This window comes from Hypoxylon fragiforme, assembly GCF_022984875.1.
Source record: "Hypoxylon fragiforme strain CBS 206.31 chromosome Unknown GGS25scaffold_6, whole genome shotgun sequence".
In the NCBI taxonomy this organism is placed as follows: Eukaryota; Fungi; Ascomycota; class Sordariomycetes; order Xylariales; family Hypoxylaceae; genus Hypoxylon; species Hypoxylon fragiforme.
The window spans coordinates 1,808,206-1,820,347 of record NW_026054761.1 but is presented as its reverse complement, the minus strand read 5'-3'; the positions used below and the strand labels follow the sequence as shown (position 1 = coordinate 1,820,347).

The window sequence follows — 12,142 nt, the reverse complement described above, 5'->3', positions numbered from 1 at the left end:
ATATTGACTTACACGGACACCTCATGGGTGCTATGTGAGCTATGTGAGCTACTAAGACGATGGGAATTCTTCATGTGAGCGCTCACTAGGCCCGCAGTAAGCGAAGTGAGTGCCGGGATTAAGTAAATAGTCCTATTCGGTCAGAACATGGTGCCTACCTACTTAGGTAGGTACTTATGTACCAGGGTAGCAAGAGACTCGAACGACATCTGGAGGCTCTTCGGCAAGTAACGAGGGTAATAACCGCACAGCCACCCCTGGCCGGAGGGCTTGGAGGAAAACAAAACAAGTTGATATTGGCGTTGAGGATTTTATACTCTCGTATACAACGGTAGGTGTGCATACCATCGTGCATGCGTACATTATGTACTGTAGTTATACAAGAGTTCCAAGATGCTACGTAGCAATTCCTCCCGTTGGAACTACATGTACAGGTATGTACATGTATAAGAGAACGTGTGCGAAGCGGGTCTTTTGGGAAGTGTTGGTGAAAATGAGTGGTTAAACTCGAGTGTTCCCGCCGTCGGGATGGCACCTAGTCACATCTTGCGCAGGTATTACCGTTGCTCGTATCTACTAAGGTACTGGGTAGGATCGCCACTTGTTGACGCCTAACATGAGAGAGAACCGGAAGGAGGCCGGCGTGCGCGATGAGCCAATGAAGAAGCACATGTAACCTTGTTATTGCTCTGTGCGAATGAAGATAGATTATTATAAGATAAACATCATGCTGTTACACCATCGATTCTCTTGTTTAAGTTGCCGAGTGTATCCAAATGAGTCAACTTGTCATTAAGAGGAGAGTGCTTTAATTGTAATAGTCCCAATTATCAAGCAGTCAAGTAGGTAAGTATTAGCCCAAGAACGCAAGCGAAGAACGACGAGATGTATATCGCTTACCAGTAAATACTTCAAATGGCAAGGATCTCAATATTTAGAATGTTGTAGTACATATGTAAGTAACTATCTATCTACTATGTGGGTAGGTAAGCACATAGTTCGTTGGAGATCTATGTATGTAGCCTGGGAGACGGCCAAGGAGGATGAGGACGAAGACAAGCGGGGTAGGTAGCTTCGAAGGCTCATTAGTTACACGTACTATGTAAAGACGACGAGGTGGTCCGGCCAAGTGGAGTACTTAGATCGAGAGTAGATAGATGTATATATGTAGGTAAGCTTACTTACAAAGTGGCGGCTTGAACAGAATCGATGGAAATCAATATATCAAAATTTGACTTGAAGGGGATGCCATGTAATTACCTGAAGTTGATTTCTTGTTCAGGCACATTACCTCCTTTTGTAAAGTGCATACCTATTCAGTATCGGTAGTCATACAATAATCTCGGCTGTACCTACATGTTTTAGTATACCTAGGTATGCAGCTTTCGAACGGAGTTGGAAATAGTATGTGAAGACTCAAGACAACGTTGAACAACGCAGTGGATTAAGGCTTTAAGCATCGTAGCACGACATACCTCTCTCTCCAGTCAGCCCTAGGTCCCATTAGTATAAACAGGAACAAAAATTTGCGCCCTCTTGTTGATTGGATAAATGTGAATAGGGAAAGGTCCACAACGGGTGCTACGAGGGAGCCCACGAGCTTACATAGTACAAGGGGTAGAATTCGAAAAGAAACCCGGCATAAGTCTTTGCCTCTCGACCAAGAACTGGGAATGAATTTTTACCTGCATGTAGGTATGTGAATAAATAATAACTACCATCGAGTGCTCGGTGAAGCGATACCTCCCTACTCAGCAATATATGGAACTCCAATGTGAGAAATTTGGTAGCAATCATTGGAAATATATCTAGTTTGAACCCCCCTTGTCTCGATTTCAGCTAAAGAACCACCCAAAGGATGCCATGACCATTGACAATATTTAAACCGTTACCCAGCTACCTAATGATGCTATACTTCAAGGGAGTAAGCATCCCTTGTCATTGGACTCTGAAGTTGGTAATAGTGCACATTACCTATTCCGTACACAAATGCTCACCATCCCCGCGATGTGGCTTGACCTGTTATCCCTCTCCGTCTCTCTCCGTCTCTCTTCGTCTATCTCCCCCTCTTCGCTTCCTTTCATTGCCTACCTAAGTAAGTATATGATATATATGATAATGCCACCACCCAAACTCATCACTATAACTGATGGGCCAGATGAATCGAGTGGCTTTCACCTTTCACCTAAAAGCGACCAGGGCTTCATCCATCTGATCACTTCTACGCCTGTTGTGTCACTTCCAATTCCAATTTTATTGCCTCTAGAGTTGCATCGACAGCTCACAATATCGCTGAACTTACACCAACATAGCCAACATGGTCCTACCCACCATCAGCTTTTCCCGCAACAAGGGTGCCGTTTGTCCAATGAAGATGACGCATAATTATTTCTCACGCTTGTTATGTTCCTTGAAGAAGTCCAGTTGTACTGCGTACTACCAGGATCATTTATTATCATGTGTATGTCCCAATTTGTATACATGCCCCCCATTGGAAGATGGTCTATCTTGTCTGTTATTGGAACCAACCGACTTCTCACTACTTGGCCTGCAGAATATTTATTTACTAGCCTCTTAGCCGATCAATTAGCTTATTGTCTTTACATCGCCGTATATTGGTAGGTATAATATTCCCTGAGACTCGACATGCCTGTCGTGTACTTTGGATAGCACCTAACCAGGTAGGTACCTATTCTATGCCCCGGAATCAGATGCCATGATACTACGTAGCTTGTTGCATGTTAGACTCAGTTGGTAACGAACACTATATCGTATCGGGTCTGGCTAGGTATCTAGGATAGAGCGTGAGGCTGACCCCATCATCTCAACTATGAGCTGACCTGCTTTAGTGCTCTAAGAATGCCTACCCTCCATCAGCAACCATGTATGTAGGTATGGATGTATGTATGTATGAGTGGAAGAGTCTCACCCGGGCCTTGCCCGAGCAGTCTCGGTCTGCGAGTAAGAGGCAAAAAGCTTGCCCCTTTGTACTAATATGCAATCTTTCGTGCGTAGGCATTACCGTGACAAGACTCCCCGCATGTTTGTATGTATCATTTAACCCCACGAGCCCTTTGCGAACTGAAGTGGCTTTGAGAGTTCTTTGTATCCCTGGCTTTGCATCCCGGCTCTTCCATTCGGCCCTGCCGTGTAAGCCTCTTTTATCGACTACACTAGACAAAGAAGTATTGCCTCTAGGCTTCCAGATTCGTCTTGCTCCCTTCTTTCATACGCCGTAGGCCTGACCAAACGAGATCCTTGCCGAGATTTACTCGACAAATCAAAAGCAGAGCGATCGTTGACGCCAGTCCAATGGCTTCTTTGTTGTAACTCTGGGTTTGCCTCGAACCAACCCAGCCCAGCGGGAGCGAACTCCTGTGTGAAGTTGATCCTTGCCCTGATATGAGCCTCATCCACGTACTTACTCAACTAATCCATCACCTATTAATCTTATTGCCGCCTTTTTCATTCGGCATACACAATTGATTAGAGACACGAGATGTATCGATATAGGATAGCTTGGCTAGCATTTACCACTGAGTGGCTAGCCTCACAAGTCTACGGACAGGCTGTATGGCAGGCGAATCAGGTAAATTCGACTATGTGTTGGTGGGAGAATCTTCGAGGTGAGACAAGCCGTTGCGGTTCATCATCTCCTGCATGATCGATTAACAAGTCTATAGTTGCTGTACTCCGAGATACTGTCTATCTAGATGGCGGTAGCTTAGGATGGGCACCGGGCCTGGCTGACGGGTCATATGGGAGCCCCGTAGACGATGGTGAGTTGACCAGTGAAACAGCAACAACCTCCTTTTTATTTTCAATCGAGTTAAGACGTCCTCTAACATTCTATCGTAGACAATCCTCTTGGTTTAATTTACACATACAATTTTAGCATACCCTTCAATGCAAGCACGAATGTCAGTACTATATTTAACACGATATCGAAGGGACTGAATGGTGGTGCTGCAAATAACATCGCTCCAAACTACTTTGATGGGGCATTGCTCGCTAACGACGACGAATTCTTTCTGTACGGCGGCTTGGTGATCCAGAATGGACCATACTCTGCATTGGCTGCACCAGATGCCGACGCAGTGCTCGCATATATTGCGTCACAGTATGGGACAAGTACGAGCTCGTTTCGTCCAGGTTTCTTCAACTACAAGCTGCCTGATGGACTGACTCGGTATGTTACTTACGGAGGCACCGCGAACGCTCCATCTGAGAAAAAGGCGTGGTATTTTGGTGGCTATCGCTCGGCCTCCTGGGGTCCGATATACCAGCCGGGTGCCAACACTTCCACTGATCCATCAACCGTGTCCGACACTCTGATCACGCTAGATATGGCGACCCAGAACCAAGAAGTCTGGGAAAACGTTACCCTTCCGAGAGGCATCCCAAGCCGTGCGAACCCGTCCATGGTTTGGGTTCCTGTTGGCGAGCAAGGCATTCTAGTAGTGTTAGGCGGCGTCACCTATCCTGAATATGACAACTCCAACAGGACTTCCCTAAACCCGGCCCAAAGTGTATGTTTTCCTGCCCCGAGACGAAAAATGAAAAAAACGAGAAAATGCATACTAACCCAGTATTAGGAGAGAGATAGCCCAGGCTTCATGCAGAACATTGACATCTACGACGTAGCAAGCAGTACATGGTACCAGCAACCAACCGTTGGCGGCCCCCCTGCGCTTGCGATGGGATGTGCGGTAGTTGCCACAGCCTCAGACCAGTCCAGCTACAACATCTACTTCTACGGAGGCTACGACGGTATCCACCAATATTCGGACTACAACGACGACGTGTGGATCCTGTCGCTGCCGTCGTTCATGTGGATGAAGGTTACCTCGGGCACCGCGCAGCACGGCCGGGCTGGCCACCACTGCGTCATGCCGTATCCGGACCAGATGCTAACCATTGGGGGCCGCACAAACCCGTCCAGTGGTGCGACCGAGCCCCCCTGCCTCGAGGGTGACCCTCCCGGGATCCTCCAGGTTTACAACCTCACCGCCGCCCAGTGGATGGACTCGTACAACCCCGAGAACTGGGATCAGTACGGAGTGCCCGAGATGATCCACGTCATGATCGGGGGTGATTACTCTGGCGGCGCAACCATGACCGCCCCCAATCCCTCGGGCTGGGTTACGTCTGATCTAGCCAGTGTATTCGCGACTCCGTACCCCACGAGCAAGTTGACCTCCTACTACCCCTATAGTTCTGTCGGGCCAGGCGGCTCCACTCGAGGCGACACCCAAGTCAGCGCCAAGGGCACGCCTTCCTGGATCGGACCCGTGCTGGGTGTAGTTCTCGGGCTCGTATTCATCACAGCCATAGTCGTCGGCGTCCTCTTGTACAGGAGGCGAAAGTTGCTGAAGAAGAACACCCAGGCCGACCCTTCCGGAAACGAAAATGGCAGCAGGATCCTGTCCTGGATGCGCGAGACAAACGACGGCAAGGCCCCGACCGTTACCACGGACGACACTCGCACGCAGTTCGACGAGATGGAGAGCCGGGGCGTCACGCCGATGCGCTCGCCCGGGCATCCCGAAATGGCCATGGTTCCTCTGACCGAGATGCCAGACACGCAGCTAGTAGAGCTATGGGGTAAGTAAACAAACAACGCTCAGCAACCTAGCCACTCATCTCATCTCAAAGTCCACCATACTAATCATTTCTATTCTCTATATAACAGACACCTCACCCAAAGTCGAGCTCGGCGACACCAACGTCAGCCGGCCCTTCACCTCGCACCCGCAAACGCCGCGATCCATCTCGACGCCCATCGCCAGCACGCAGGCGTACTTCCCCATCGTAGGCAGCTCATCGCAAGACCACGCCTTCTCCCACGCCCCCGCCGCTGCATCCTCATCCTCATCCTCGTCTTCAAATACCGCCCAACAGCAACCCCCCATCATATCCCACGCGGAGCGCCCGGACTCCCCACCCCTCGGCACTAACGCCGCCAACACCGCGCACTCGAGCATCAACTCACGGATGAACACCCCGGTCCCCTCCAACCCCACTCACAACCCCAGCACAAGCGCGAATGCGCACGGGGGCATCGTAAGCGGGATAAGCGGGATAAGCGACCGGGACAGAGCGCACCTGCGGCAGATTAGCGACGCGACGGTGAGCTCCGAGGCCGAGAGCCAGACGACGGTCGGGGTGGCGCGGTCGTTCACGCCTCCTCCGCCCGCGTCACAGTCACAAGCAGCAACGACAACGGGGTCGCATTATATCGTGCACCCACAAGATGAGTCGGGACAGCGAGGGACGGGCGTGAATAGCCCGCTAAGGCGGAGCGTGTTTCGGGAGAATGAGGGTGATATGGGGGGTGAGGAACAGCAGTGAGGGTGAGGTGAAAGAATGACATAGAGACAGAATGAAAAAGGGGAAGAGGGGAAAGGGGGGGCGGAGGTTAATGATTTCGAAATACTGGGTACTTGCGAATTGATACCATGGACATGGAGTTTATTACAACGGCACGGAACAGCACAGAACAGAGCAAGACAAGGAGAGCTGAAGATGAATAGGAGATATGGGGTGTGGAATAACTAAGGGGCAAAGCTTTTTTCGTAAATACAAATCATCATACTCGGACGATGCCGGGTCGCACCTATAAAGGGGCAGATATGAATGGCTGGATAAGAAACAGCAAGGCTGGAAATCATGGGACGACGAGATGACGTATAAGCAAAAACCGGTCAATAGATGGATCAATCGTTCAAACATGAATATCTACTCTTTAATAAAAACAATCCACTTACGGGCATATCCATATGTTCATATGTTTCATGGGAGCTTTGTGTACTAGCCATGACAATTAGTACGCAAAGTAACAATAGAGGTTTTCTGGGAAAGACGAATAACTCCTAACGGTGCTGATATGTTATCATTGCTGGAAAGCTATAAGCTCGATCATACAAGTGTGATCTAGATCTAGGAGTAGACATTTATTCCAATGAGAAGGATATGCCAGCAACAGCTCTGACTTATTTCATACCCCTGACTCGCCTTTCATGAACATACCTAAGATTATAAATCCATGTTGTCTAGGTTATGAGGGTTTCTGGGAACTTTTGAAATTGCCTTGAGACTTGGTCAGCACGAGAGGCCTATTACGTGTAACGGATGTAAAACCATACCTTGAAACCCCCTTACAATGACTTATTGGGCCTAATACTAGCCAAAACTATAATGGAATCACGCTCCCTAACTTGGGTGTCTATCGTGCTTTACGCGGGTAGATGTACTGGCCTTACTGTGAGTATTGCCCCTGCATTTTGCAGACGAGTCCGGCTGCTCTACGTTGAAAAAGGAGGTTGTTATCATCAACCATGGTTGAGTATTCGTTCAACCCTTCTTCCGACCCGCCTTCCCTCGACCTCGACCACGGGTACCTCGTCCTCTGGTGCCACTTCCTCGGCCAGATCGAGTGGTTGGAGTAGTACTGGCCTCTTCCCTTTCGCTCTCTTCTTCGTCTTCCTCTTCATCATTGTCATCATCTTCGGCTTCCTCGCCATCATCACCGACGTCTTCTTCAGCATCTGGCTCTACACTCTCCGCCTTCGCCTTCGCAGCAGCACGTTTTTGGCTCCTAGTACCTCGCGCGCTCGTTCGTGCTGCAGGACTACTGGGAAATGGAGTTTCCTGGTCGGTATCATCGACGGTGCTAGCTCTTGTCTTGGTTGTGGTACTACCAGCAACACTTACTGCATCAGCCGTGCCTCGCTTGCGCTTCTTCACTCCCGTTGTCGGTTTCTCCGGTATATCAATATCCATATCCGAATGGGCTGACTCCTCACCGGGGCCAGCCGCCGCGCGCGTCCACATCAAGTCGTGAAAATCATCGGGTGGTAGATCGAAATCGTTGTACTTTTGTTCGGGTGGCTCGTCTTGACCGTCGCCTTCACCCTTAACGTAGTCGAATGAATTATCGCGCTCATCGATAGCATCCATATTGTAGAAGAGGCGGAGTTTCTTCCAGATATTGGGGATGCGCGTGTGGGTTTCAACATCTGGGTCGAACCCGTGGTTGCGCAGGTGTTCTGAGATGGCGATCATGCGGAAGTGCTTATGTATACCTAAGTAGATAAGCACACATATGAGCATCAACTATATATACTCACCTATGTACAGTTACAGTAAGAGTTGTGCACATACCTGAAGGTTTCCAGCGAATAACTGCCTTGAATAGTGAAGATTCCTGATCATCGGTCCAGAGGTTACTGAGGATCTCAGATGCTGGTGGGAGGTTATTAGGTTTGGATGTTGTGGGAGTGTCTGCAGCACGGGGGGTATCTGCTGCTTGGGGAGTGTCAACATCCATAGTATCGTCATCGCGAGCTGGAGTTGACAATGATTTCGGGGTGGACACCTCTGCCAAGGTATTGGCCTTGGACTTCCTTTTTGGGGGCATATTGATTCTATATAAGGGGAATTATATGATGGGTATTGTGATGATGTATTCCTATCCAAGCTATCCGAATATACTAGCGAACAATTGGTATTTGAGGGTGTGGTAAGATGAATGGATTAAATTATTAAAGTTGTTGATGGATGGAAACAGTCGAAGAAACATTGAACTTTGAAGTTGCTGAATCGGAAAGAGCTTGAGCTCCAGCTTGTACTATGTACAGTTGCATTGTACCTTAGTACCTAAATAACCTAGTGTCCAGTGGCTCAGCAGATCGCGGGGCAACCGACCTGTGCTCATTACACTGACCTACATACATAACTATGTAGCTCAAAAGTTAATCCATGTGGCGTATGTATCATACAAACTCGTGGCTGTACACGGCCCGTGTCAAATACATTGATACCTCACATATATCGTCGCCGACGCGTTTCCCTGCTACATGCAACTCCCAGTTGAAATATAATCCGAGGCTAGACCCAAATGACTCTTTGCTATGCACAAAAAGTCTGATTCGAAAACATGGCAGACGAAGATCTTGCCAACGTCTTTGCCTTTCCGGATTTCAACCTGTCTTCCAAATGGCTGACGCTGTCTTCCGGATTGGATAGTCAATTCTTTGATGCGAATCTTGATGATTCCGGTAAACCAAATGAAGGACATATCGGTGCCAAGCCCCCCACCGCAGACCTTGATGGATTCTTCAAGCTACCAGATTCTTTGGTACCCATAAACCTCGCTGAAGCAGATGAGATCGGCCACCAAGATACTTCTACCCTCGAAACAATCCACGACGTGGACTTGCATGATTTAGATGTATTTGATGATTCGTGGCTCCATGAAGAACTCCCAGTAGCTCCAAAAGTCGAATATAAGACATGGGATGCTTTCTTGATACCGGATGGTACCCAAGCACAGCCCTTGTTCATTACCGAAGCCGGCCCAGGAGCGTACGATGCCGCAATAAAAAATGAAGCCGATGTTTTTGACATGCAGAATGCAGAAAACCCTACTGTCCAAACTGCCCCGTATCTTGCAGCACTCTTGGCACTTGTCCTCGGGAGAGGATCGGTCTTCTTTACCTGGGATGAGGAAAAAGTGAGCTTCGTCCCTGACGTGGACGGAATGAGGATTTCGGGTTACTCGTCAGAGGTCCTCAAGGGAATCCAGCGACGTTGTATGGAATGCGGGAACACGACTCGTTCGCTATCGGCTTATGTACAAATCACATATAAGCAGCATCCAAGCGCAATCAGCATCGCTATTGCGAAAGCCATAGACCTGACTCTGGCAACTATCCAAAGGATACTTGGGTCCAGAGCGAGGAATGCGCGCTCTATCTTACAACTTCAGACCCTCATCCAACCTGTTCGTTCGGTATTGGCATATTTCAAATCTCTTATTGTAAAGGTTTCCAAGTTGAGGTCTGATGAACAGATATTGTCTCTGATTTTCAAAGAAGCTCAAGCTCTAGAGCATGGTGAAGCACTTCTAGGTGGAGTGATACGCGAGATATTATCGCGTGTTTCACAACCTTGGACCCAGTTCGCGGAGAGATGGATAGGAGTCAAAGCTGAAGGGGGCGTCCCATTGACCAAAGAGGACCCCGGCAACAGCTTTGTGAAAGTTGACAACATTTCTTTGATGGATGATTCTGGTGTCGAGAGCGCAGAGCTTGACTACGTCCTTGATGAAAACCGTATGCCTGATTTTGTCCCCAGCGAAACAGCTCTGGTCATGTTTGAAACAGGGAAAACATTGCGTCTTCTGCGTACTCACCACCCGGATCATCCGCTCTGCCACATGGACCTCATCATGTCCAGCGAACCCCCCACTCTTCAGTGGCATTTTGACTGGAAATCCATCGGATGCCTACAAAATGATGTAAAAAACTACGAAGAACGTCTCACCAAGAACTTACAAGAATGGCCCAGAAGAAGAGGGTTGGTAACTCAAATAACGAGCCCAGTCGAAAAGTCATGCGATGAAAATTACGGCTTGCATTTTTTTGGGCATGAGGGAGTCCATCTCGAGGATCGCTTGGTAGCATCAATCGAGGCACTAAACAAGCCGCCCTTTCTTACTTCTGAAGAAGACAGTTTATCGAAATTATTATACGCTCGATTATCCGGGGACACGGCTCATACAGAGGAAGCACACTCTAATTTCTCGCCACATTGGTCGTTGATACCATACCACTCCTTCGGGCCACTTGTTGCTGCCCAGGCACGGGTAATCAACCGGGAGTACATGAAACTGTTATTCACTACTCATCATTTGCGTGAACATCTCTCCCTACAAAAACAATTCCATTTGCTTGGAAATGGTGTATTCTGCAGTCGATTTTCTCATGCATTATTCGATCCAAACCTGGACACTGCTGAACGACAAGCAGGTGTAGCTTTAAGTGGTGGTGTAATGGGACTTCGATTAAGTGGAAGGGACAATTGGCCACCCGCAAGCTCAGAGCTCCGATTAGCTTTGATGGGCGTTCTGGCTGAAAGTTACCTACCTCCATCGTCCGAGGCGAATCTTCCAGCAAACAAAGAGCGCAAGCATGATCTGCCCGGCGACATTAGCTTCGGCGTACGAGATCTCTCGGCTGAGGAAATTGATAAATGCTTGGATGCAAATTCGTTGGAAGCCCTTGATTTCCTTCGCCTTTCTTACAAGCCCCCTGCGCCTCTTTCCCCGGTGTTTACGCCAGTGGTTTTACTAAAGTATGATAAGATATTCAAGTTACTACTTCGTGTGCTACGAATGCTTTACGTCAGTGAGCAGCTCTTTCAAGACAGTATTGGAAGGTCATCAAATTGGCATGATATTGACAACGCTTCGTTGCGATTCCGTTTTGAGGCACAGCATTTTATTTCTAGCATAAGTGCCTACTTTTTTGATACGGGTATCGAGGTACCATGGAGGCGGTTTGAAACTTGGCTTGGGGGCGTGCAAGATAGTCTCACGACATCTGAGCACGGCTCGGAGGGGGCGCGAATTTTAAGTCCAGACGAATTGCGTGAAGAGCACGAGCGTGTGCTAGATCATATGATGCATACATTGCTGCTGCGAAAACGACAGCAACCCATTTTAAAGCTACTGGAGGATATATTTGCGGTAATTCTAAAGTTTTCCAAGGTCAGCCGCGTGGAAGCTTTAGGCAGAGGAAAAGGCAAGACTCAGACATCATCATCGAGGACTCTATATACTGCCTTCAAGAAGAAGGTGGATGTTTTTATAACAGTATGTCGTGCTCTTTTGGAGAAAAGCGGACATACAGGGAAGCCGATGCGTGACGATGGGGGAGAAGGACGTGGTGAAGGCGTCAAGGAAGGAAGCTCTATTGATAAGCTTTTAATCAAGCTGGAGATGTCGGGTTACTATGGTTACATGAAGACTTGATTAATGAACTCAAGAGATATGATACCCCAAAATACAATGAATATTCTATCGAAGTGTAATAATATCAGTGATATCAGTGATATCAGTGGCCCAACTTTGGTAGTATACCCCTTTTCCCCCCTTTTATCCCTGACTTGGCCGGCAGTGCAGGCACAGTACAGGTACTAGGTAGTAGGTACAGTACCTGGGTACCAGATACCTAATAAATCCCCCGGGACCCCGCATCGCGTGCCTGACGCGAATACTAGGTACCTACCTAGGTTAGTAGAGTAGTTAGAGGTGTTTTTTCAAGTTCCAAGCTTTAGCAGCCACACAACCCCACCACCC

At 48.4% G+C, this 12,142-nt stretch overlaps 4 protein-coding genes across 4 annotated transcripts; 3 read left to right on the top strand and 1 right to left on the bottom strand.

The window, feature by feature from the left end:
- The first annotated feature begins 595 nt into the window (after positions 1-595).
- On the top strand, positions 596-1,884 carry GGS25DRAFT_329322 (uncharacterized protein). Its single transcript, XM_049257884.1, has 5 exons — positions 596-842; positions 904-939; positions 1,313-1,404; positions 1,466-1,689; positions 1,744-1,884. Exons 2-5 carry the CDS (start codon positions 916-918, stop codon positions 1,776-1,778), a joined length of 375 nt encoding a protein of 124 aa, XP_049115735.1. The 5' UTR covers positions 596-842; positions 904-915; the 3' UTR covers positions 1,779-1,884.
- A 1,615-nt stretch (positions 1,885-3,499) lies between these two features.
- Positions 3,500-7,014, top strand: GGS25DRAFT_532534 (uncharacterized protein; the record flags this gene model as incomplete). The annotated part of the gene is made up of 5 exons (XM_049265597.1): positions 3,500-3,626; positions 3,684-3,779; positions 3,859-4,529; positions 4,596-5,604; positions 5,693-7,014. 5 exons carry the CDS (start codon positions 3,500-3,502, stop codon positions 6,349-6,351), a joined length of 2,562 nt encoding a protein of 853 aa, XP_049115734.1. The 3' UTR covers positions 6,352-7,014.
- On the bottom strand, positions 7,015-8,615 carry GGS25DRAFT_328873 (CT20-domain-containing protein). The gene is made up of 3 exons (XM_049257882.1): positions 8,164-8,615; positions 7,146-8,084; positions 7,015-7,089 (listed from the first exon to the last, which is right to left on the bottom strand). The coding sequence occupies exons 1-2, from the start codon at positions 8,417-8,419 to the stop codon at positions 7,354-7,356; spliced, it is 987 nt and encodes a 328-aa protein (XP_049115733.1). The 5' UTR covers positions 8,420-8,615; the 3' UTR covers positions 7,015-7,089; positions 7,146-7,353.
- A 156-nt stretch (positions 8,616-8,771) lies between these two features.
- Positions 8,772-11,898, top strand: GGS25DRAFT_495313 (Spc97/Spc98 family protein). Its single transcript, XM_049261434.1, has one exon. The coding sequence runs from the start codon at positions 8,939-8,941 to the stop codon at positions 11,813-11,815; it is 2,877 nt and encodes a 958-aa protein (XP_049115732.1). The 5' UTR covers positions 8,772-8,938; the 3' UTR covers positions 11,816-11,898.
- Positions 11,899-12,142: the final 244 nt, after the last annotated feature.